Raw genomic sequence first — 26,887 nt, forward strand, 5'->3', positions numbered from 1 at the left:
TCTTAATGGTTTTAAAACTGACTTCTATGCAGAGTTGAATAGTAAAATATTTCTTGCATTAATTTAACATTTACTAGCTAAGTTAAACTTAATGCTATCATATGTTTTCATACAAAATGATGCCAAAGAATACTGTACATAAAAAAACACAGTGAATGGTAAATTATGTTTATGTCACTGGATATGAATGGAGAGTTTAGTCACTATTTGACATATCTGTGCCGTTCATATTTTAGAAATAGATTATTGGCATAAATGCCCCAACTATATTAATTTTATTGTTGACATACTCTATGATGTTGAATAAGTAATGCTTTAAAATGTTTCCAGTATTTTGGGTATGAAATGGTATCTTGCCATTTTAATGTGGATTTCCTGATTACTAATGAGAATGAATATTTTTTCATAATATTGGCCATTTGTTTTTCACTTTTAATCAAAGATCTCTTCATATCTTACGGCCATTTTGTATTGGGTTGCTCATTTTTCTTTTGATTTTTTGCAGTTTTTTTTTGGAAATTGATATGCAAAGCAATTCAACATATATTTTTTATGAATATCTGTGTACATATGTATAGTAAAATCTAAAAATGTGTTGGCAGGATACTTCTCAACTTCAAAAAAGAAGTTATCCTTGGAGAAAAAAGGAAGTATGGGAATTTAGCTATGTGTCTAATACATTATAGCATATTATGAAGAAAGATTGATGAAAATATGGCAGAATGTTTATATATGTTAAATCATGGCAAACAGTTCATATATGAATATATTTTCTTTATTTTTCTATGTCGGAAATATACAATAAACATACATTTAAAATTAAGTTGAAAAGACTGGACAATGTTTTTTAATATATGAAATATGTATTTTCTGCATAAATTGAAGTCAGTGGGAAGGGTATTTATGAATAAGTTGGAAAGTAGAATTTCCATAGGTCTAGCACTGTTTTCCTCTTTTCCTGATTAACAGGTTTTTTAGCCAGAACATTTTCAAAGCATTTTCTTTTATGTTCAAGGTGCACCTGTTACCCTTGCAAGTGATGCTGGGCAATCTCCTTGAATTGGTTTGCAAGGTATAATCTTGAGTGGAGCAGATGCTCCTCTCTCACCACACCTGAGACTGTCTGTCTGGCTGTGTCCTGTCTGGAATGTGTTTTGGAATGTGTTCAGTCTTTACTAGCCTCAGGGCTGGAAGCTGAGTTCATCTCCTGATGGAATCTCCTAATCCACAGCATAGCACACGTCTTCTTGCCAGTGGACAGATTGCATTGTTTAATTTAGTAATTGTTACTTAAAGGGATTACACAATCTGCATACTGAGAAGCATATATTTTACAGGGCAAATGCTGGCTGTATGCAGCACAACATATTGGCTTACTGAAGTCTGTTTGCCTCCTTTTTTATTTATTTATTTATTTTTCCCCAAGCAGTTTACTCTTTTGTTGAAGCAAATTTTGGCAAGCTGGTTTATCAACTGAAATACTTAAACTACAAAACAACAAAGAAGACATTAATGAGGGTGTTTTAAAACACATTGTGAAACTCCTGTGTGCTCTTAGTTTTCTTAGAATGTGGGACTGTTCCTACATCATGGTAAAATCTCTGCAACATTTTATATTTTTGGGGACAACTTTCTAATACCTAGACTTTTACTAAAAATGTTCATGTAAATAAGTATATAATGTGTCTTTCCTTGTTTCTTTGCAATAAATTTATATTAAAAAGACCCAATGGTGATTTGTTATGGAATTTACAATTGACTATTTTTCTTAAAAGTGAGCTTACTTAAAGGCTTTTTAATTATAAAGTAATACCATATAGTATATGATTTTTAAGAAAAACAAAGATGCCTCTATCCTGATTTGAAAGGATAAAATAGAGTGTGAGGATCTCAGCGGTTCCTTAGATTTTTGACTTTGCTAAATATGTGATAATCTTGGAGCCTTAAATGGCAACTGGAAATGAACAAATAATTTTACCTGTCTCTTCCCCTTGATGAATGGTCTTTTGGCCTTCGTCAGGTATACTACCAGAAGTGATCAGTGCTAATCACCTACAGCACAAACTCTTCATAGAGGGAGGCCTCGCTCTTCAGGGCAGCCTAAACACTAAAGGGCTGCAGCCATACATTGGGGCTCTTCCTCACAAAATTATCTAATTTGGGGGTCCATTTTGCTTTACTTTTTTTTAAAGAGTATGTGTTTGTTTAATTTGATTAGTTACCATGTAAAGATTTATGGGAAATAGCTGTTACTCAAGAACCTGAAAAATATACCTGCCTCTATGGCATTTGGCTTAATAGAGGCAGGTCATTGAAGTATGGATTTTAAAAGCAACATGGCTCTAGCCATGTTTTTCCTTTCTTATTATTTTAAGTTTTATTTCTTTGGTTAATCATTTTACTCCTTTTCCCTTGTTACCTCCAAAGATATGACAAAATGCAGAAATAATTGTTTTATAAATTTGCAGACTTTTGTTTAAAATCTTAACATGGTTTTTAGAACATTTTTTTTTTTCTGTTTTGCTTTAAAAATACAACGGATACAGATTTAATATCTATTGAAGTTTCCCCTTCTACTCCTTATTCACACCTTTACACCCTACCCTCCGGTGTACACCCATACTCTCACTCTGTCCAGTGACAATATTGTTACCAACATGGTGTCCATCCTTCATTCTTGAATGTCGGTTCTGCCAGGAAATACTTTTTATTCTAAGGCAGATTGAACTTGATGTTTATCAAGATAGGAACCCTTTTGCACCTTGTACGTCAGCTCAACTAACAGATTTAATGATTTTTTTTAGTAGTCTGAACATTCTTACAAATTCTTAGAGTCATTGTCTGGCATAAAATATTATTGCCTTCACATCCATGTTTAGAATGTTGATACTATTTCTTAATTGTTCTTTTTGCAGATGGGGTTAGAATAAAAAACTAAATCACTCTAATTAAAATGATGAGAGTGACTGTGAGAGTCTTAGTGACAAAACTGCAGACTCTCAAAGGTTTAAAGGATGTTGCCTTTTTCCTTAGTAGGATCAGTGTCAAAACAATAAAGGAAGTGTACTTTATCTCAGAAAGAGTTGGAGAAGGACAGTTGGAGCAGCTGTGGTTGCAATATATTTTTTAAAAGTATAATAAGAATTCTCTGGTAGACTGCTTATTGAAGAAAAGCAGGTTATGGCTATTGAATGCTCGTGTATTTAGTTAGTTTTTGTAAATATATTATCTGGGTAAATAATATGCGCAAGTCTAACTTTAATTTATGCATTGCACTTAAGAAATAGAACTTTAAAAAAGTACATTTGACATTTTAATTTAACCTTTTTCTAATTTTGTAGTGAGGACAAGAATATATCAAGCGAAGTCACATATTAATATAGACTTTTGGAATACTTCACTTTAGATATCAAGTTGCACTGGGAAATTGTGGTTATTTTTGTACCTCTTATGAGGGAAGAACTGTTTTTCTTTTAGATCCATAAGACTTTTAAAAATAAAACTGAGTTGGTTGTTGAGCAACCAGAAACGTTTCTGAAGTGGGTGTATGTTGTCTACTGTGTTGATTAGCTCTTTCTTTTCTACATGTCTGTGTTAACTCCTTCATGAATTATTCATGGGACTGTTATACCATTTACAGTACACCCCAGCTAACAAGGGTGACTTGACCTCTTTTTCTAATGAAAAGCAATTTTGATTGCTATCTTTGAGGCATGGGGGAGATGATTTACTAATTATTATAATTAATTTAGTAATATAGAAGCTAACCAATTCTGTAGTAAGTACATTATTGTTTTTCCTAAGAATAAAATTATCAAAATTGGGTGAGGGAGCCAATAGGTTATTGTTTAGATACTGGGAGTGTGGAGGATGATACCTTCCTATCATTTGTTTCTGAGGATACTACAGATGTTGATTGCTTATATAATATTTCCACTTGCCTCAATTCTTTGTGCTAGGAATATCTGATAATTCTAGAGAGATAATAAGTTGCATTCAAGGAGAGGAGTGTCATAAATTGTGTTGGAGCAATTAATTACCCCTTTAAAAAAAAATGACAGACCCATATCTCACACCATTCCCTGAAATAAATCTAGATGGTTAAAATGTAAAACAAAGCATTTATAAAAGAAGAAAAATACTAGAAAGCATTTCATTTACTTTGTGTGAAAGGGCTTATTAAGTAATATATAAAACCCAGAAGCATAAAAAAATGACAAATTTGGTTGCAGAGATAATTTAACTTCTGCATGACAAAATAGTACCTATACAAACTAAAAGACAAGTGACAGACTGGAAGAATATTTGCAGTGTATATCACAAAGACTTTATACTCAGACCATGCCAATGACGAGAAGAATGTTCTTCACCATACATACCTGTAAATGCCTATTAAGATAGTTTTCTCTTGGAAGCTCCTGTGAATCCAGATCAATTAATAACAGTTTTTGTGCTCTTGATCTCTTCATAAATAGGAACTTCAAAGTGATTAGAACTAAATTGCATTTTAAGTGAAATTTGAAATTATGAGGTATTTGCTTCTGTATATAATTTAAACTCTGAGAAAAATTGGATAAAGAATTTGAAGAGATTGTTAACAGAAGAAATACAAGTGGCTTATCTTTGATAATTGTCAGGAACACACATAATAAAACACTAATGAATATATTTCTTACAAATCAGATTGCCAAACTAATCTAGGGCTGGCAAGATTCATTAGCAGGTATTCCCATATTGTCCTTTTGTGAGAGAAAACTGGAAGACAAGTTAGCAGTACATATCAACTTTTTTTTTTTTTTTTTTTGAGATGTAGACTCGCTCTGTCACCCAGGCTGGAGTGCAGTGGCGCAATCTGGGCTCACTGCAAGCTCCGCCTCCTGGATTCACGCCATACTCCTGCCTCAGCCTCCTGAGTAGCTGGTAGTACAGACACCAGCCACCACACCTGGCTAATTTGTTTGTATTTTTAGTGGCTCACGCCTGTAATCCCAATGCTTTGGGAGGCCGAGGCAGGCAGATCACGAGTGAGGAGATCGAGACCATCACGGTGGAACCCCGTCTCTACTAAAAACACGTACCGACATTTTAAGCGTGCATATCATTTGACCAGCCATTGCAATTCTAGTGATTCATAGTGAATATATCTTCACACATATGGACAAAGATGTAGAGTATAAATAACAGCAGTAGCTAAAAATTATTGCACATTTTCTGTTAAGTCAGGCCTGTTTCTAGTACTTTGTGGAGATTAATACTCTCTGTCCTCCCAACAGTCCTGTATTAGTTTCTGTTGATTTCCCCAATTAGTAGATGAGAGAGTCAAGGCATAGTGTTTAAGTAACTTGTCAAAGCTCTAGCATTTAATTAGTGTTGAGCCAGGAATTGAACTGAGGCATCCTGGCTTCAGAGTCGACACACCACTGTCTTTCATACTTAGGAATAACTTACAGCCATAAGAAGATTGAAGTTGACTTGTTTTTAAATTGACATGGAAATTTCTCACATCAAGATGAAAAGATACTGCAGAAAAACAATGCTATTTATTGTATGGCTGTGTTTAGTTTTAAAAATATATGTATATCTGCTTGTATGTGTGAGTGTGTGCATGTGTACTTATATGTATATATTATGCAAATGCATTAAAAATTTGATGGATAAACACCTAACTGATGCCAGCCATTTTTATTGGGGAAGGGAATGGAAGTAGAAGCCATAGCAAAGACTCTTCGTATTGTATTCTATATGCATACACAATATATGTCTGTATCTTGAATCCTTTATGCAATAGTATGTTCATATGCTACTTTTATACATTAAAATTATCAATGAAAGAATTGAAGGGAAAACGGATATGTTTATTCAACAGCAGTTTGTGAAGCGACTGCTTTCCCAGAGCACATAAGTGATACAATATATCTGTTGTAAGTAGATACACACATTTATATAGAACTATAAAATTTTAGAGTTTCAGTGGATTGTAGAAATTATCTAATATAAAGCCAAGAGAGGTTCTGTGATATACAAATTGTTAATAACAGACCCTGGATTTAGAGCCTACATTTTATGACAACCCATTTTACTGTTCCTTCTGTTATATCTTACAGGGTATTTATGCAAATTTTTCCTATGATAATTTGAATTGTAAGGCTGTCTATTCTTCTCCATAAATACTTATAAATGCCTATCAAAATAATTTTCTCTGGGAGGCTCTTATGAGTCCAAATCAATTAATGTCATGCTTTTTATGTTCTTGATCTCATAATAAATAGGAACTTCAGACTGATGGGAAACAAACTACACTTTAAGTGAGATTTGGGAGTATGCTACTTGCTCTTCTATGTAACTTAAACTCTGAATAATTTTATTTGTAAATATAACGTAGTATTATATCTAAATGATCTTATGTTTAGTATCTTGTACAAGTATAACACAGTAGAACATAAGATGTATGACTTGCAGGAAATATATTTAAAAGCATTTATGAAAATAAAGATATGCAGAAAACCTGCTAAGTGAAGAATTGTGTTTGTTAATGCTTTTTGAGTAATAAATGTTATGTTTTACATTTTACTAAATAGTTGTTCATTAAGAAGTGATGTAATTCTGTTCACATTTTTCATTTTCTTTTTTGTTTTTTAACTACCAGGATGTTATTGAAAATTCTTGTGATCCACTACTTGATCTGCATATGTCTTTGGAGGAACTATATACCCAGAATCTCCTGCAAAGACAGGATGAGAATACACCTTTGGTAGACATAAGTATGGGGTCTGCTTCTGGCTTTACTATAAATGACTACACACCTGCAAATGCTATTGAACAGCAATATGAATGTGAAAACACAATAGTGTGGACTGAATCTCATTTACCAAGTGAAGTTATATCAAGTGCAGAACTTCCTTCTGTGCTACCCGATTCAGCTGGAAAGGTAATATTTTAAAGATATGGTTTGTGTTTTATGATGAGGTAGGGAATGTTGAAGGGTTATTCTGGCCATTCTCTTCATTTGGAATGAGTGCTTCTTGGCACTAAGATTTTCAGAAAGCAACCTATGAACTTGTTTTGGTTGCAGGTTCTTGCAGAATAAAGCACAATCAATTAGAGAATGTGCGTGATGTTGAAATCACACTCCAAAGTCTAGTTTCCCTTTCCATGTGACTTGTGGCTTGTTTTTTCCTTCTTACAGGGCTCTGAGTACCTGCTTGAACAGAGCTCCCTGGCCTCTAATGCTGAGTGTGTCATGCTTCAAAATGTATCTAAAGAATCTTTTGAAAGGACTATTAATATAGCCAAAGGCAATTCTAGCCTAGGTAAGTTTCTCATTTTCCTCATATACCTATTTCTTAACCCCCTTGACAAGGGGAAATATTGAACATGGTAAATTTCAATATTTTTTTGCTGTAGATAAGAGAACAGATGGTCGAAATTTTCCTGTAGTTTTTATGGTTTTTCTTTCTGTGTCCTCATTATTTTTTCTGAAATGGTTTACAGGTTTGTTTACTTCGTATGAGCAGAAATCCCTCATTGTCTTAATTATTTCAGAGTATTCACAAGCCTCATTTACATTCAGTAAAAGATATATGAATTGTTTGTGTATGAAACAGCAAATCAGAAAAGGAATTCTTAGAAAATGAAAACTCAGCAATTTGGAATTCTAAATTCTTTGGAAAAGTAAATTATTAGTTTCTTTGAATGAACCAGTGATGTATAAGTCAGTTTGCATTTAATTTCTTTCACTCGCTGAAAGAAAGACTAAAAAGACAACCAGGTGTGCCACCACCAAAATGTAAATGTGAGTTATTCAGTAGGACTTCCCAGGTGGCAGGATTTTTGTGTCCTATTTTAACCACAAAACCCTCTGAATTGGGCAAAGAAGACTTTCTGTAGAAATATCCTAATTACAATAGCTAAAACTGTTGAGGCAGAGCATATTTGTTCTCTCATTGGGTTATACAGTCATGTGACTCAGCCCTGTCTTTTTTGATAAATAGGGTGGTAGATGAGTTGCTTTGAGTGTCCAAATGCAGCCCAAGACTCTATGGTTAATTCAGTATCAGAGATCTTTTTCTTTCTGTGAAGTAACCAACCACTACCCATTACATTGACATCTTATGGCAGGGTCTTGTTTCCTTTTTTTTGAGATTTGGCAGAGGAATCCAGCAGTGCTTACTTGGTGAGTGGGATTTCAGCCTTGGTTGCCAAGATTTTGTTCCATTTGATGGTGGCGGGGTACTACCAACAGCAGCTAAACAAAGAATTGTAGCAGATAATATTTATGTTGTTGTAATATTTCTTATATACATTATGTTTAATAGGATGATACAAAGCTTGAACTGCAGAACTTTCCATAATTCATTGATTATGAGACAGATATCTAAGCCATGCTAGAATTATTTTATTGGCTAATTTAGTGTTTCTGATGCCATATTACTCAAAATATTAGTTCTGTAGGATGTTAATAGGAGTTATAAATGACTTCCAAGTTTAAAAGTTTGGAATGAGATAAATTTAAGAAGACAGGTTTCTTTTTACATCTCAATATCTTTTATACTCCATGTGCATTGTGAATCACTAAGAGATTATCAGATGTAGCATTTTTCACATTTAATTGGCCATAGAACTCATTTTTCTTGAATAATTGATAAGGCAGAGATTTTACAAAGCCTATTTGAGAACTATTATTCTAGTATATTTACTGAAGTAGCAAACATTTATTTTAATTCTCTATCCACTATGCATAGACACCATAATATTATTACTGTTCTTAATGCAGGTTTAAGAGAGTAAGCTAATTGACATTTAAAATCCTAAAGGCGTTAGAATATTGTACGTGCTATGATAGATACTTATAGAGAACATTGAAGGCTTTAAAGAGGGAATAACTAATCCCTGCTCTCCAAGTGTGGAGAACTTTAGAATGGTTTCAGAAAAGAGGAGATGTATGATTTAGGTCTAAAAAGAGGAGATTTTTACCACATAGTTGAGGAATTTGAAAAAGTTGAAAGCTACTTAGAAGTAAGGCAGAGAGATGTTAAATATTACTGAAACTGGTTCGATATGGATGAAGTGTGGTATGATGACCAGCAAAGTCAGAGTTGGAACTAAAGGAATGATAAGTGGGAGACAGCTGCTGGATGGGTTTGTGTGCAGGACACAGAACTTCTGCTGCAGCCATGTACTGCCTTATGCTTCATGTAGGCAGCGGGAGCTAAGGGTATGAAAGTGACATGATCAGATTTGTGTTTTAAGAAGAACATTGAGCTTAGGTTGGTGAAGCAGTTAGGAGGCTCTTGTAAGAGCCATGGTTTGGGCACATCAGATTTTGCAACCTGACTATTTGGATTGCTTACCAATTTTATTTTTTTTGAGAGAGAGTTTCACTTTGTTGCCCAGGCTGAAGTACATTGGCATGATCTTGGCTAACTGCAACTTCCATCTCCTGAGTTCAAGCAATTCTTGTCCCTCTCAGCCTTCTGAGTAGCTGGGATTACAGGCCTCTGCTACCATGCCCGGCTGATTTTTTGTATTTTAGTAGAGATAGGGTTTCACCATGTTGCCCAGGCTGGTCTTGAACTCCTGAGCTCAGGCAGCCCACCCATCCCGGCTTCCCAAAGTGCTAGGATTACAGGCGTGAGCCACCCCACCCGGCCTGCTTACCAGTTTTTAATTAATTGTGAGAATGTTGAATTTTGTCAAAGCATTTCTTCATCTGTTGGGGAATTATATGGATTTTCTTATTTATTCTGCTAATATGTCAAGATATATTGCTTTTTTAAATTATGGTAAAATATACATAGCATAAAATTGACCATTTTCATCATTTTTAAGAGTGCATTTCTGTGGCATTAAGTGCATTCACGTCGTTGTGCAGCCATCATCACCATCCATCTCCAGAACGTTTTTGGGTTCCCCAATTGAAACTCTGTATCCATTAAACAATTGTTCCCCATTGCTCTCTCTACCAGTCCCCTGTCAACTACCATTCATTTTTCTGTTTCTATGAATTTGACGAAATGCTTCATGTAGGTGGAATCATACAGTATCTGTCCATATGTGATTGGGTATAATGTCTTCTAGGTTCATCCATGTTGTAACCTGTGTCAGAATTTCCTTTTTAAGGCTGAATAATATTCCATTGTATGTATACACTATACTTTGTTTATTCATTCATCTATCGATGGGCACTTGAGTTGCTTCCATCTTAGTTTTTAAGTTTTGATATAAAAATATACTAGGTTAATTAAGTTATTGGAAGAAAACAGTGAAAGGCAGAACTGTCTTTCCTTTCTATCACATCTAGAAATCCATTTAAACCTCCCTCAACAGCCTGACTTTAAAATTAAAGTGTAAAAGAGCCCTGTCATTTGTTTAGTGAAAGTAAAACAATTGGCTGGGCATGGTGGTTCACGCCTGTAATCCCAGCACTTTGGGAAGTTAAGGCAAGTGGATCACCTGAGGTCAGGAGTTCAAGACCAGCCTGCCCAACATGGCAAAACCCCGTCTCTACAGAAAATACAAAAAATTAGCTGGGCGTGATGGTGGGCACCTGTAATCCCAGCTACTCGGGAGTCTGAGGCAGGAGAATCACTTGAACCCGGGAGGCTGAGGTTGCAGTGAGCCGAGATCATGCCACTACACTCCAGCCTAGGTGATAAGAGTGAAACTTTGTCTCAAAAAAAAAAAAAAAAAAAAAAAGTAAGACATTTAAATGTGAAATCACAGCACCATTAGTTTACCATTCACACTGTAATACAAAACTGTAAATCACAATTAGTTTAACTTTCTGCTTCATTTCCATTATTGATATGCCCAATATGTTTATAGGGCTTTCTCCCTGGCTTTTTGATTTCCTGGGACCCAGTGAGGTTCCTCTGGCATTTTGGAGTTAAAATTTACTGCATGCCAAGGCAAGAACATTACTCTGTTATCTCATTTGACAGGAGATGCTCAATGTTCAGATTTCTATAGCACTTCGAATAACTAAATGTAAAGGAATCTTGAAAAATCTGTGTAAATATTAAAATAAAGCATTCAATAAAGCTTTAGTGTAGGAAGGTGTTGGCTGTATAACTTGAAGTAACAAGAAGTGTGATAAATAGTATTTTAGGCAGTCTAAATAGAGGCTGGGTTTGTACTGGTGGAAAAGTATGTTATGAAGGGGTCTATCAGTGAGCTCATTTTCTTAGATTCATAGTCTCCCCTTAATCAGCTATAAGCAGTTGTTTGCAGTTTTAGCTTTGTGGATAATTTGTTTCTTTGTCTTGTGATAACCAGAAGAAGTTTTAATAAATGGCAGGTTTCTGTAAATCTGTCATAATCCATTGTTTTGATTTCATGAATCATTTGGGTTTTTGAATTTTGTTAAAATTAGAATGAAAATGTTGTATACAGAAATACAGATACATTAATAAATGTACACATGCATATAGTGACCTTTAAAAAATTCTAATCTTGATGCTTTTTCGTAAGTCTGTGGTCCCTTGGTTAATGATGTGGTGTTTGGACTTGAAGGTAAAAAACAAGGTTCTTCAGGGGAAAAGAAAGGAAGTCTTATCTTCCCTTCACTGATTAGATACAGAAACATAGACAGACTCAGGAATTTCTCTGAAATTACTCAACCTTTAAAGAGGTAGAGTCAGAACTCAAACCTGTCTGTCTCTGATTTTCACATATACCATACAATACATTCAATACTTGAGTTACCCAAGGGCACATTATGATTGTTGTAATAACAAGCTTCATTTTGAAGCTGAATTAATATTTACATTTAGTCTTTAGGGAGCAATGTAACCTTGGTTTGGGAGAGAGATGCATTTTAAACATATTTTATGAGTTTTGTTTTGTTTTTAGTTTTGTGACTAAATTTTGTTGTACACTTTGTGTCAGGTGTTTTGAAAGTTACTATACATATGTGTTTCTTACTTAATTCTTTAAACAACCATAAGAGCAAATGTCATCCCTTTTTAGAGATAAGTAAACTGAGGCTCTGTGTGAGGTTAAGTCAGTTGCCCAAGCTTGTGCTGATTGGAAGTGGTGGAATAATTCAGATTCGTAACCAGTTCTCTATTTCCAAAGCACACGATTTGGGATTTGGGATATTCTTTCATACTTCTTCCACGAATAAAATGGAAAGATCTTACAAGTTACAACCAAAATCTAGTTATTGGAGATTACCTCCAAGTTATTGAACGTTGAAAATTGACGTTTGGTGAAAGGAAAGTATAAACTCAGCTAACTGATGTTGACCTCCTGGTTTACATGGTTGATGTGACCTGACAGCATAATAGCTGAGAGTCATGAGTTAAATATGCTATTAAAAGTGAATTCAGAGATCATGTCGGCCATAGCTCATGACAGGTTTCATGTCTGTGTCTTGCCTTATTGTAGTCTGCATGATGCTAATGAGAAAAAGACAATGAGTTAGATTCCCAGTGTGATCCACTGAGTTAAATTTTACTTTGTGCTGACACATTTTTATTTTACCAAAGTACAGTTGTATTGTGGATATTGCTGGGAAGGCTGGCTTTAACAGTACAAAATTTCAGATCCAGCCTTTTTTCTCTCCTAAATGATACCTTATTGTTTTATGGTAAGCAGAGGTGTATTCTTAACAATACACTGAAAAATCGTTAGTATGTGTCTTAACAGAATGTTTTAAGTACCTTTAAAAATGTTTTATTTCTATCAGAAAAAAATAAGTAGGAGCCTGGATTGCCCATATCCACATATGAGATGTTAGGCTAGAAACATAATCAGAATCATTTTTTAAAATGTTTGAAATATCATATCTGATTTGGTATGAGTAGAATTAATATTTGGAAAGACATCATTTTTTTAAATATATGAAAACCTAAAAAGGAATTTGTGACATCTGTCAAAGAAAAGTTTTTATAAATACCCTGGTAGCTTTATATCTCTCCATAGCTTGTTTAATTATATAATTTTGTTTTGGAAGAAACTTTCAACACTTCATTTTAAGTGAACTTACATTATTTTTGCAAAGTTTCAAATATAATTTTTAAGATTTTATATTTTTCAACGAATAGAGTGAGGATAGAGTGAGGAGTGAACATTAATTCAGATAGAGTCTGTTGAGAAGGACTTTTTGAGGAACTGATACTGAAGAGTGAGAGGAAGTTAGCTATGCAAGAGCTGCCGAAGGAAGGTGTCAGGCAAAGACTTCAAAATGGACAGAGATGAGATGTATTTGTTGCTAGAACTCAGGGAACCAAGAAGGACATAACACAGTGCAAGGATTCACACTGCAAAGGCCAGTGTACCCCTGGCCTATAGACTGTGCTGAGCAAGTGTGTTGTGTGTTACTATAACAGGAAACCATTGAAGAGTTGCAACCAAGGGACTGATAGGATATTACTTGTCTTTTTTTGTAATGGCCTCTCTGTCTTCTGAGGGAAGTATGCATTGGAAGAGATAATCATGGAAGGCAGGTGACCAGTTAGGAAGGAGGCTTTTGCAAAAAGTCAGGCAAGAGAAGGTGTTGACTTAGTCTAGAGTTAGTATCTAAATGGAAAAATGTATGTAAATGGATTCAAGATAAATTTTGAGGATAGAAATGACAGGATTTGGTGTTGGATTAAATACAGGGGATAAGAGAGAGGTATGCATCAAGAAAGACCCCAATATTTCTACTTTGAATAATGGAGGGTAGTGTGGTAGTGCAATTTACCAAAAAATGGAAGAAAAATGGTGAAATAAAGTAAGATGAAAAATTGCAGGTTCAATTTTATGCATGCTAAGATTGCATTTTCTGTGAGATACCCAGGGGACATGAAAAGAGAGCAATTTAATATCCAAATTAGAAGCTTATTGAAGTTCAAAGATAAAATGGAAATAGATTAAGTTCACATAAATTCATTTCAACAAACTACTATGCTTTCGGACACCACTGTGATAGGCTCCAGGTGTGAAGACTTCAATACAGGCTTCTTGATGTTAGGAATTCTGTGCTATGCTTTTATCCTAAGCAACCAACATAGTACTTGGCACATATTAGCCATATAGTAAATAGATCTTGAATGAACAAGTGATAAAGGAATAACGTAATAGCGGATAATTGCTTAATTTATAGAATGAGTTTTCCTTTTGTAGTCCTTTTATTCTCTTTTATGTGTAAGAGATGATCTAATACTGTAAAACTGATTTGATGCTATCATAGTACTTTCCCTGAGAGACCTTTCTATTCAAGGGGTCAGCACATCACATGGTCTAAATTACATTCATTCCACAATGTAGACCTGTTTGATTTATAATGTATTGACTATATACAATTTCACAAACATTTACAAATTTACTTAAAAATATTTTTTGTTAGAAACACTTTTTAATATTTTTTGTTAGAAACATTTTTCCTGTTTTTGCTGTGCTTTTTATTGACTAAAATGTTACTCGTATTTTTTAATATATAAATCATAGAAATTATTAAATTCAAATTAAAATGAATTGGAAAATCATGTATTTAATTATATTTGCATTTCTCTTTTCCTGTAGGAATGACAGTTAGTGCTAATAAAGATGGCTTGGGGATGATTGTTCGAAGCATTATTCATGGAGGTGCCATTAGTCGAGATGGCCGGATTGCCATTGGGGACTGCATCTTGTCCATTAATGAAGAGTCTACCATCAGTGTAACCAATGCCCAGGCACGAGCTATGTTGAGAAGACATTCTCTCATTGGCCCTGACATAAAGTAAGTATCATTTGGAGCCCAGTTTGGCTTGGGAAATTCAGGAATTTCAATTAACCAGAATTCTTTTTCAGTATACACTTCTGTTTGAGATACAAATGTTTTCACATTTTTTTAAACATAAATCACTCAAGAAATTGACTATTTTTGAGTAGTTCTCGATTGTAAGTATAGTTTCTTGGAGACTATAGCAATATTAAAAATTTGGAAACGTTGCTTTGTATTTTTAATTATACTTCTCCAGTGATTTCTACAACAACCATAGAAGTTGGGGATGCAATGATTCTCACAGAGCAAGAGGGCCCACTTTTGGGATCTTGGAAAGATGTTTGGATTGGCTCCATTATAAGGAATTGTACCCTACCTAATTGACCTGTGTGAATCCTAGAACTAAGACAGTTCTTTAAGGGCCATGCATGCAAAAGACCAGATAAAACAGTGTCCATCTGACCCAAAACTTACCCTTTCTTGAGCTACCTCATGACCCCAGGGGATAGACCAATATATTGGTATGGTCTGTTAGTAGGTCATGGAGGATATTTTGTCAGGAAGTGCTTAAAATTTCCAGTAATCCCATAATGTACTAAAAGCACATCATATATGTGGTTTGGTTTTTAAGTCACTAAACATTCCTCGAGCCAACATAAAAATCAGCTCATTACTTTATTGTGACACTTCATCAATGTGACGTTTTCCTCTAGCATTAATCTTTGAATATTTGTTTTTAATGTATGAGGGATAACATCATAAAATAAGAGCTCAGGGAAAGATTGTTTACCTAAAATCGATGTAATGATTACTAGTATGGGAGACTTTTTTGTATTAATGTTATTTTACTGACTACATTCTCTATTACCAGTCCTTTTGCAAAGTATGTATTGCTAGGTCTTAGGTAACAAAAGCTGTACAGACTGTTTTTCATTCTGTGGTCAATAAAAAGGAGAAAAGTATATACCATTTGGAACAGATTCCTCTGTCTTACATAAAAGAAGTATTATTTTTAGGCAAAATCCTCACTAATGGGCTTTCATATTTTTGTATGCTTTTTTGACTTTTATTTACAGTTGAACAGATCATCAGATCATGTTACTCTTCCTTAATTGCCTTATAATAATTGGAGTACAAGTGAACCTCATTAAAAATGTCAGTCCTTTTATCATAAGAAAAGAGAAACTTCAAGTGTTTTCCTTACCACTTATGGCCAGTGTTCCATGGCATAGATCACATGGAGACTCTGTATTTATTGCAGGGGTTTTAGTTTACGTGGATTAGATGTAGTATAAAATGCAGACGACCTAGTAACCGTTCATCTGATTTATTGTGCCATGATGTACATTTATGCTGTGTGTGCTGATACTGCTCTGTTGCCCACTTTTTGGCATTCTGATCACCAGAATTAGTACTTGGTACTAGCCCTACCCCTCAGTTCTAATGTACTGCAGAACTTTAAGAGTGGTTAAAAAATAAGACGATTGTGACACCAGTTTAGCATAAGTCATGCATCTGGTCAACTCTAGAAAACTTTTGAGGTACATTTTCAGTCTCAAAGTCTTTTTTCCCCTTTCCTTATTTTTTTGTTTTGTGTTTCCGTTTCCCCTCTCCCACCAATTCAGCAGAATTTACCCTGTCATGTGGGCAGAAGCTTTATTATGACTATCAAAGATATCTAGAGAGCTAGCTTCATAAGTACTTGCTTTAGGATCTCAGGAGGCAAAATGTACTATAGAACCTTAAATTATTTTAAAAAGAAGAAAAATCATACAACCTTCCCTCCTCTGGAAATCAATCATCCATTCATTCATTCAGTCAGTCTTGCTCTCATGTAGGTAAACACACATGCAGATATTCAAAACACATTGATTTCTTCTCACATGCCTTAAAGATGCTCTGATTCAAATGGTCATAGCTTAACTCATTGAGTAATGATAAAAATAAACTAAAATCATCCTTACATAATGCTTTTTTAGAAACAAAAATATGTTAGATTTTAAAACACAAAGAGCCATTTAGGTTGACCAGGGCTGAGCAGCATGTTCTGTGCATTTTGCATGAAGTGTTTTTGGCCCTGTCCCTCTCTTACCACTTGTTTCGTGAAGCAAAAGGTTTAGAATTACCTTGAAAGCAATGTGAATAATCTTCCCAAAAGGAACATTTAGTCCTTCCATTACTCTGAATGGAACCATAACATTGCCTCGGGCCCATTAAGCTTTGTGCTCATTACCTGGATCTAGGCTCCATCCACATCTCTTTCTCATTATTTTTCTTTGTGAACCTAGCTTAATCTGGGTGGTGGTGGAGGGGTGTATTGTAGGGACTTTAAAAAAAGAGACTGTGGTTCAGTTACATAACTGATTGGTTTTTAGGGAAAGCATTGCTTGTTGAGACAATGCACTGGATTTCTTTTTTGCCATTTACGATAGATAGCTAGGAACTTTTGTGTGTGTGTGTTCATGCATGCATGGGTAGATAATTTGAGTTTCAAGAGTTCAAGAACAGCCAGTTTAAGATCCAGGTTTCATTATTTTCTATGGAAAACCAGATGCGAAGCCTCACCAGAATGCATTCTGTTTCACTTCTCACTCCACCTTGCCAGGAGCTCTTATATTTCTGTAATAATAGCCAGGGTTTTGTGCTTAGCAGCAGCTGCTTATAACATCTGCCAGATAATTACTGAGCTGAATCAGAATTCACCTGCCTTAACCTAAAGTGTGGGATGAATTCCTGATCAAGGAATAAAAGATTGATTGCAGTTACATTTTTTCATGCTTGTTAATAATCACTGCTATAGACACTAGTAAAGAGCAGATGCTTTTCTGGGGGAGGTGTAGATGGGAGGGAAGTGGAAAGGGGAAAAAAAAACAACCAGGAGCACCCACTTTTAACTACATATGTATGCATCTCACATTCAGCACAAGACATTGACATTTGTTAACACCATTGTAAAAAGATGCCGCGGCGTATGCTTCACATTCTAGATTTTCTGCAGCACCTGCTGACGATCGAGCCCCCTTTTATGTGTGAGTATCAGTGATTCAAAAGCTCATTATGGCTGTGTGTTACAACTTGTCTGTGAAAACAATTTTGTGCTTTTGTAATGTCCCAATGCAAGGATAGATCCAGATATGGATTTCGTATATACATTTTGGATTGTTTTCTTTATTTAAATAAGAACATAAAATCCAACAGAGCTATGAGATTGTTACGTTTTCACATTGTACTGATGATTGTGAACTCTTGAAAATCATATTTTCCAATTATGAAGCTTTCAAGCTCCTTTGTAAGGGAACGATCCTGTCTGCACGTGCAGGAATAGTCTCTGCATTAATAGCCATATCGCATTTCAGCATCACTAATGGTATTCTTTTTTCTTCTAGTCCATGTGTAACCAAAAGTTAGTCCATGTGTAACCAAAAGTTAGTTTGAATTTTTAATTCAACTCTCAAATAAGCATTTTCAGTGTGTTTTTGCATCTCGTAATTTAGCTTTGGCATTTTTGCTGGCCATTCGGAGGTTTTGTATGATCCTGTGACCAGGCTTGTGGTAGCATGGCTCTGCATGTTCTGTTGCATTGTGGGATGCTTGTTCTGGTGGCCTCACTCTGTAGTGGCTAAATAGTTAGGAAAACTGCCGTCTCTACTCTTTCTCACTACTACGCAAAGTATCAGAAAAATATTTGTAAATGCCTCCGCTCCTCAAAAGAAAACACAACTTTGAACAAATATAAAGAAAAACTCATTTTTAACATTGTTTGGGAAGAAACATCTTTACCTTCTTTCTCAAACCAATAAAAAAATTAAAGACTTTGTACTGATTGCTATTATTTTTGCTATTCTGTCCTGCCTTTTTTCCCTGACCTTTTCCTGGCTTTTTAAACTTATGTTTTATTTATATGAGTTTTACTGAATCTTCAGGAATAATACCAGTCTTCTTCAATAGCCTTTTCATATTTTAGGTTTCATGTTTATCTTTATTTTATTTTTTCATTGTTTAAAATATAATCAGACTTCTGTCCTGACATAATGTATTGTTTGAAGGGATAAAAGCAAATTTGCTATTCAATATATTTTTGTAGCATCTTAGAGATGGTGTCTTTATAGATGAATAAATTAAATAGGGCCAGAATTAGAATGCAACTTTTTCAGCCAGCCTAGTCTTAAATCCATTGATCTGTACTTTCTGCTTCATTTTTTGACCTTTGAGGTAAAAGTGTCATGAAGAGATTCCCAAAGGCTCCGTGTATTCTGCCCGAGTGATCAGTATGACCAGGAGAGCTGATGACCTGTGAGAGCACTCACTTCTATTTGGATTGTGCTTCTCAGCTTACAGTAGCATCACGAAAGTGGCATCCTTTTTGTGGTAGAGGGTATGGAGGTTCAGCAGTGGTGATTTACCCCATGACACTCTGTATGGTAGCAGAACTGTGTCTTCCGACTCCAAACCCAAGTGACCTCACACTTTGAAGTAAATGAGTGAATGCTTTCTATAGAATAACCAATATGTTTGAAATTATGTATACTACTCATTCAGTAAATTATGACACTGGTTTAATTTTTTATTTCATTATAACATAAAAGACAATCTTTTTACCTTTGCCCTCCAGTGCTGAGGTTTTGTATACTTATTATTTTAACAGCTAAATTATGGACAGATGATTTAATACCTCTTTGTGATTTCTAATTTTTAGTTGCACAAACATGCTGTATTGAGTTCAGATACTGTATTTCTCTTATGTTACTATTCATTAACTTGAAGATCTTGAAACAGCTTGCTTTAAAAAGTGTGTCCACTATGTAAGAAGCCTTACAGGAAAGCAGTAAACTTGAATTTTTATGTATCAGTTTCTGAACATTACAGCAAGAGTCAGCATTTGGCTCAGTGTCTTCCACATAATAGGCATTCAGTCAGTACTTGTTGAATTAGTAGATGGCCATTCACGTGTAAATAGTAGACTTTTCTTTGAGACCAGAGTGAATTTTTAAAAATTGCTACAAATTAGTAAGTCTTTCCATAAACTCAAATGGTTTAGTCTCATACTTCAGACTTGAGAGTTCATAACTTAATAGAGCTAACATAATTGTTGATAATGCTTGTTAATCTCTAGAATTAATTATGTATTATAGAAAGATGCAAAGTAATTTGTGATATTCAGTATTTTAATAGAGTATACCTAATTTGTTTCTGCTAGAGATCCCAGAAATCTTTGGGCAAAATTAATGTTATTACTGACAATTGTTATTCTAGGGATTTGTAGATCTTCCTAATATTAAAAAAAATTGTTGTTAGCCTTTTCATTTTACAATATAAATAATTGTTTTCCTTCCCTGCCTGTTGATTGGTAAACACATAGTGAATCAGCAGCATTTAAAAACTTAGTTTCTGTTGTTATTCTTCCCTATAGAATACTCTATCCTATTGAAGTTTGGATTCTCTGCTGAATATACTGATTAAATGAGCTGTGTGAAAAAGTAGGGAGAAAAGGACAATATGATTTGTTTCCTTTATTTTAGAAGCTTTTCCTAACAGGCAAAATATTATTTCCCTTCACTTCCATGGATTCTGGTTTCTTCCAGAATTACTTATGTGCCTGCAGAACATTTGGAAGAGTTCAAAATAAGCTTGGGACAACAATCTGGAAAAATAATGGCATTGGATATTTTTTCTTCATACACTGGCAGGTAAGTGAAACATTAAATCAAATGCGATGAATGATACAGCAAGTTGTAGAGAATTTGGAATTCAGAGTCAGGGAGGATTAGAGCAAAGAAAAGGTCTGAATCCTTTTCTTCTTCCCTTTCCTTCAGTTATATAAGCAATTATTATATAGTATGGAAAATTTGAGAAACAGATATTCAAATTAATAAATTAATATTTAATTCTACTGCACAATGTATCACTTTTAACATGTTGATTTTTGATAATTTGTCCCAAAGGAGTATTATTTCATTAATTTCTTAGAACAGAAGAAATTGTATGATGTTTCTTATTCTTTCATAAGTATTATCAAACTTCTTCAGAAATGTTATTTATTCTTTTATTAACAAGCATACAAATTCAGAAACTTCTTTTTTTTTTTGAGGCAGAGCCTCACTCTGTTGCTCAGGCTAGAGTACAGTTGTGCCATTACAGTTCATTGCAGCCTCTACCTGCTGGGTTCATGGATCCTCCCACCTCAGCCTCCCAGGTAGCTGGGATTATAGGCATGTGCCACCACGTCAGGCTAATTTTGTATTTTTTGTAGAGATGGGGTTTCGCCATGTTGCTCAGGCTGGTCTCAAACTTATGAGCTTAAGCAATCTGCCCACCTCGTCCTCCCAAAGTACTGGGATTCAGAGGCATGCACCACCATGCCTAGACCAGAACATTTTTTGTTTGTAATTTTCTTGCTCTTTTGGAGAATGTTGAGCTGAACCTGTTAGCATGTATGCATGTTAGGAAACAGTGTTTGGCTTTTTAAAGGCACTTGATATACAATGTATTAAGAGCCTTTAAATAATAAAGGGAACATTTTCTTTTTTCTTAGGAAAGGGAGGAACTGGGTTTTGATGCTGCTGCTGACTGAGTCAAGATCAGGGAGAGAAATAATGTCAAATCACTTTTCCATGAAGAATGTACCATTCTACACTCTCAGTTGTGGACCTGTATTTTTCAGTTGTGCTGGCAACTGACTACCAAATTTCTTGTAAGCATGTGGTAGAGCAGAAATGGCCTTGCAAGCACTCTGAGGTCTTCTCAGAAGAGTTCTACCATTCTTTTTTGTGTGTGTGTGAGGCGGAGTTTCACTCTTGTTGCCCATGCTGGAGTGCAATGGCGCGATCTTGGCTCATTGTGACCTCTGCCTCCCGGGTTCAAGTGATTCTCCTGCCTCAGCCTCCTGAGAAGCTGGGATTACAGGTGCCCACCACCACGCCCAGCTATTTTTTTGTATTTTTAGTTGAGATGGGGTTTCACCATGTTGGCCAGGCTGGTCTTGAACTCCTGATCTCAGGTGATTCACCCGCCTTGGCCTCCCAAAGTGCTGGGATTATAAACGTGAGCCACCATGCCCAGCCGAGTTCTACCATTCTTTAGTGGATGTGAGAACATCCCAGAACACCACGGTCTCCAGTGACCTTACATTCATTGTGATCTTGCTTCACTGCTTCCTCTGCACATTACAGATGACTACAGAATACAGAAAGTGTCAGGGAAGGGGAAGGTATGTTATTTGTTTAATAAAGGGAAGGAATGGCATGGTCCTTGGGGCCTCATGAATATTATGGGGAAAGGATATAATTGTCCCTCATTATCTGTTGGGGATTGGTTTCAATACTCTCCACGGATCAGAATCCACGGGTGCTCAATCCCTTGTATAAAATGATGTAGTATTTGCACGTAACCTACACACATTCTCCCATATACTTTAAATCATCTCTAGATTCCTTATAATACCTGATACAATGTAAAGGCTATGTAAGTTGTTGTTATATGTATATTTTTAAATAATGACAAGAAAAAGAAAAGTGCACGTTTGGTACAGATGCAACCATCTATTTTTTCCCCAAATATTTTTGGTCTGCTTTTGGTTTAATCCATGGATGTTGGACTCAAGGATACGAGGGATAGAGGAGACAACTATATTTACTTTTACACTGTATAAAGCTCAGCCACATTCCAGGATTTCCACTATTGGGTTAATGACATGAGTTGATTATATTTTCCCAGTGCTTCCTATCAAACTGGTAAAACAAATTATTTCAATGTCTCTCTGAAATGTTGTATCAAATGACTGACTTAAAGAATACACCAGCTAACATCTGAGTCTTGTTAAGTTCTAGGGCCTTAAAATACTCAAAAGTTATTAGAAAGAAAGCCACTTTGAGCACTGTGCTTCCTCCAAGCACAGAAAAGAGAATAGCCTGGATTGTCCTATGCTATGACTAGCTGCTTCACTGCAGAGAAAGTGTATTTTCTATGGATATCAGAATGCTTAAAATAGAGCAACTAGATATGCATTTTTGGTGGAACAATCTACAGCAGGGAAAGGTTAAGTAACTTTCCCACAGCTAATAAATGCCAGAGCCAAGTGTAGAATGTAAACATAATCCATGTTCTTACCATTGGATGCAAGGAAGGAATTGCAGAAGTCTACGAAGCATGCACCATATAAAAATATGTGACCATATAGTATGGAAGTTAAGAACTCAGGTTTTATGGTAAGTTGCCCTCGATCCAAATCTCACCTATACTGTTTTTCTCATCATGTATCTTTCTCACCATGTGACTTTCTGCCAGTTACTTTACCTGGTACATATTTGCAGATATAAAGAGATCTACTTATTATAGTTGATAAAAATTTTGTTGGTATTCAGTGGTTTAAGACAGTGGAAAAGCAGTTGATTGACTTCTTTCTTGGCTGAGTGCATGCAGGAAGACATGACACTGGAGTCCCTGAAACCACACACTAAGATGAGTAAACAATAATCAGCACATGTAGAGGAGCATATATGGGGTTTGCGAAAGGATTCAAGATTATAGAATCATCTGAAGAGACCGGGGTCCTTGTATTGGATTATTCAGGATATTCATCTTCTTGTACCTAAAAAGGAAGAAGCAAGATGCAATTTGGCTACACTGTTTCTGAATAGCTCCCACTGCTTAGGCCTTAGGGCTGAGGACCTCCCCACATCCCCTAGCTGTCACTGAGTATTTTAAGGACTGTTTCTAAGTTATAATTCTTGTCTGTCTTCTAAGTCAGCTTTCTTCATCATATTCTTTCCCGTTGTATTTCCAGAAGGTTAGTGCTAGTTTTTAACCTCTCTGCCTTGCATCCTCTGGATGAAGATTTCACTTTTAATATTTCTCTGTCAACTCTTTGACATCGTTTTTAGGATCTCCCTCTTGGAGCTCTTCCCGCCATTCCTACCCTAGTCAGACTTAGACTCTGGGAACCCTAGCCTCATTCAGAGCTTTATTCTTTAATTGCACAGGAGGGAAATTCAAACACAAAACCAATGGGTAGGACCAATAGCAAATAGATTTTACTCTAGTAGCTTAAAAACAAAAACTTAACATTCAGGTCTAAGAAAGAATGAGATGTTCTGGGAGAGCCTGGATATTTGCTTGCCAGAAATGTTGCAAAGCGCATTAAAGCTCAGATGGATGACTGAATTAGCTGACTTCTGATCTTGAATTCTAAATATTATATCATTTGAGAGAGTTCAGTATTCCTGTCAGGGGAGAATGGCTGTAATTTTACATACTTTCTTTTAATTCTTCAATTTCTGTAAATATCGACTGAAAACATTTGTTGAATCAGAATTTTTATAGCCGCCTTTGCTTTATATGTGGACATGTTTCTTTAGCAATCCAATTTTTACCACAGCCGAGGCACAGGCTATAATCAATTTAACCATTCTCTGTTGTCCTCACAGCATCATTTATTGATACAAAGTATTCCATTGGACTAACAAAATATGTCTTGATATTGTTATTATTGTACAGTTTTCTTTACAGTCAATCAGTAGACTGGGCACATTTTGTTACATGCCTGGCATTTGGCAAAATCTAAATTGCTACAGAAGTGGAAGAGTGACCTTGAACACAGATACGTTGTAAACTGCTTCCCTTAAGAAGTATTCTGTGCCAGGTTCCTCTGGATGGGGTGAAGCTGGACCACAAGCATTCACTTAATTTTTTGAAAATGGAAAGAAAATCATTGGTCCATCCTTAGGAAGCAGAAATACTAAACTCTTGGCAAACTTGACGAGAAATTCATTCAGGACAGGGTTCAGGGCTGTGCATACATGCTTAAAACCTACATAGTACTTCTAGCTTCTTGCACATTATAGGAATTTAAGAAATGCTTGTTCAATGAGTTTTCTTTACAAACCTGGTATTTATCCGATTTTCCCATTCCTTTCCTTTATGCTCCCATGTCTCATCAGGGAAAAAACAGACTAGACAAGAGTCTTAGTGTTCAGTTCTACGCTATGGTAGGTTGATTCTAAAGCAAGGTTTTAATTTTGTTTGGTTAGGTTTTTCTTTCCCCCAATGTAAAAATATTTTATACTTAAGGCCGTGTACGGTGAAAATATAAAGCAGTCCTGCATTTTTAGCTAAATCAATAGTAGAGTACATATAATCTTGCATGTTTTTACTAGGATTTTGGGGTACTCATTGTGTAATTCTTTAACCAGAGACATCCCAGAATTACCAGAGCGAGAAGAGGGAGAGGGCGAAGAAAGTGAACTTCAAAACACAGCATATAGCAATTGGAATCAGCCCAGGCGGTAAGGACTTTTTCTGTCTTCAGCCCACTCAATGGATATATAGGGTTTAAAGATAAGCAGGTGTGGTTTCAAGTGCTGGATTACAACTTGCTTCTTGTCACATCGGGTGAGTTGTTTAATACTTCTAACCCATCATTTTTTTCATGTGTACAGTGGAGAGAATAATGTGTATCACACAGGGTTAAAACTAACATATATGGAGAGATCTGGCACATAGTAGGAACTAAATTAAAGAAAATTATGCATAGATAGTTGGAATGGATTACATTCTGTAGAGTTTGATCTTAGGTATACCAAAAAGTATTCATTTAAATTTTACCTAGCATTTGTAGAAACTATATAGGCAAACATATATCAAAACGTGTGTGTATGTGTGTGTGTGTGTAAAAGTACCCTTGTAGTCTTGTTACCGTAGGCCGAGTTTATCCTAAGTCATAATCTGTCTAGGACCAGTTTCATGTATAATAGATAAGATGACATCCTCAAATATACTTAGATGTATCACGTGCATCACTAAAGCATGTTGATGTGTTTATACTGAGTAAAATCAATTTTAGTTTAATAGGAATTTACTGAGTCCTGATTATGGACCTAGACTTAAAGCCAGTGATTTTGTGAATAACAAGGAGGTAAGTAGAAGATGCAAATCCTGCCTCAAGAAACCTCTAATGTACTTGGCTGGGCAAGATGTAGAGACACATGAAACAATTTAAGAACACAAGATATTTCACATTTAGAGTAAAACACAGGTAATCAGTGGACATCCACCCCAAACTCAAGGTCACCATCACGATGGTGCTTTGTGTTTAGTAAACATTAATATTTGTTACATAGTGAATAAATAAAATGCTCAAGAGAAGAATATGTAATATTCATAAATGCCAGTACAATTTAATGATTTCCCCTGCCCACCAGTGATAACCTGTAGCCATCACATTTAAATATTTTTAAAATATAAAAAACATTATTTTATGTTGCTTTCAAAGAAGCAGCATGGATTTTCAGCCATCTAAAATGAGTTTCTTATTTCAGTTTCTTCAGAAGTCACTTAGCTCACTTAAAAACTCCCATCAAGCTCTCTATACTGCTGCCTACATTGAGAACAGGGTATAAGTGCTAGATCTGTGGCAGAAAATATATTCTGAGGTGTTAAGTGTCATATTTATTTGTGGTTAGAGGTGGAAATAAGTTAAATGAAACTGTTTTGTAGCAGGTAGTCACAGTGATAAACTTGAATTTTTTAGGAGGACAGTAATCACAAGAAAAAAAGATGGGTTGGTCAGTTTTAGAAACAATATTATAAGAGGAAAAGTAGATTTTAGAAGGTGATATAGTTTGGCTCTGTGTCCCCACCCAAATCTCATCTTGTAGCTCCCATAATTCCCACATGTTGTGGGAGGGGCCCTGTGGGAGGTGATTGAATTATGGGGGTGGGTCTTTCCCATGCTGTTCTCCTGATAGTAAATGGGCCTCACGAGACCTGATAGTTTTAAAAATGGGAGTTGCCCTGCACAAGCTCTTTTATTTGCCTGCTCTCGTCCACTTAAGCTGTAACTTGCTCCTTCTTGCCTTCTGCCATGATTGTGAGGCTTCCCTGGCCATGTGGAACTATAAGTCCAATAAACCTCCTTCTTCTGTAAATTGCCCAGTCTCAGGTATTTCTTTATCAGTAGCATGAAAATGGATTAAACAGAAGGCAGTATGCAAAATGGTTGGTGTCAGTAAGAGCCATGTTAGAACTTTGGCTCTGGTACTTTCTAAGACAAGTTTCCTAATTTCTGGTAGGTCTCTGCTACTTTATCTGTAAAACGAGGTTAATAATAGAATCTTTTGTATTTGGGGGAAAATTCAGTGTCGTCTAAAATCCTTAGCAGAGTGCCTGACACATAGTGAGTCAGTGGTTGGCTTTGTCTAT

General features: G+C 35.5%; 1 protein-coding gene across 9 annotated transcripts in view; it reads left to right on the plus strand.

Moving 5' to 3' along the window:
* The window catches only part of MPDZ (multiple PDZ domain crumbs cell polarity complex component), a 174,438-nt gene that overhangs the window by 95,975 nt on the left and 51,576 nt on the right, over positions 1–26,887 (plus strand). For all 9 annotated transcript variants that reach the window (XM_050761615.1, XM_050761619.1, XM_050761622.1 and 6 more), the window contains 5 exons: positions 6,647–6,928; positions 7,187–7,310; positions 14,509–14,707; positions 20,275–20,379; positions 24,880–24,972. In XM_050761615.1, coding sequence (XP_050617572.1) covers positions 6,647–6,928; positions 7,187–7,310; positions 14,509–14,707; positions 20,275–20,379; positions 24,880–24,972 — 803 coding nt within the window. The remainder of the gene's footprint in view (positions 1–6,646; positions 6,929–7,186; positions 7,311–14,508; positions 14,708–20,274; positions 20,380–24,879; positions 24,973–26,887) is intronic.

Source organism: Macaca thibetana, chromosome 15, assembly GCF_024542745.1.
Source record: "Macaca thibetana thibetana isolate TM-01 chromosome 15, ASM2454274v1, whole genome shotgun sequence".
NCBI classification, from domain to species: Eukaryota; Metazoa; Chordata; class Mammalia; order Primates; family Cercopithecidae; genus Macaca; species Macaca thibetana.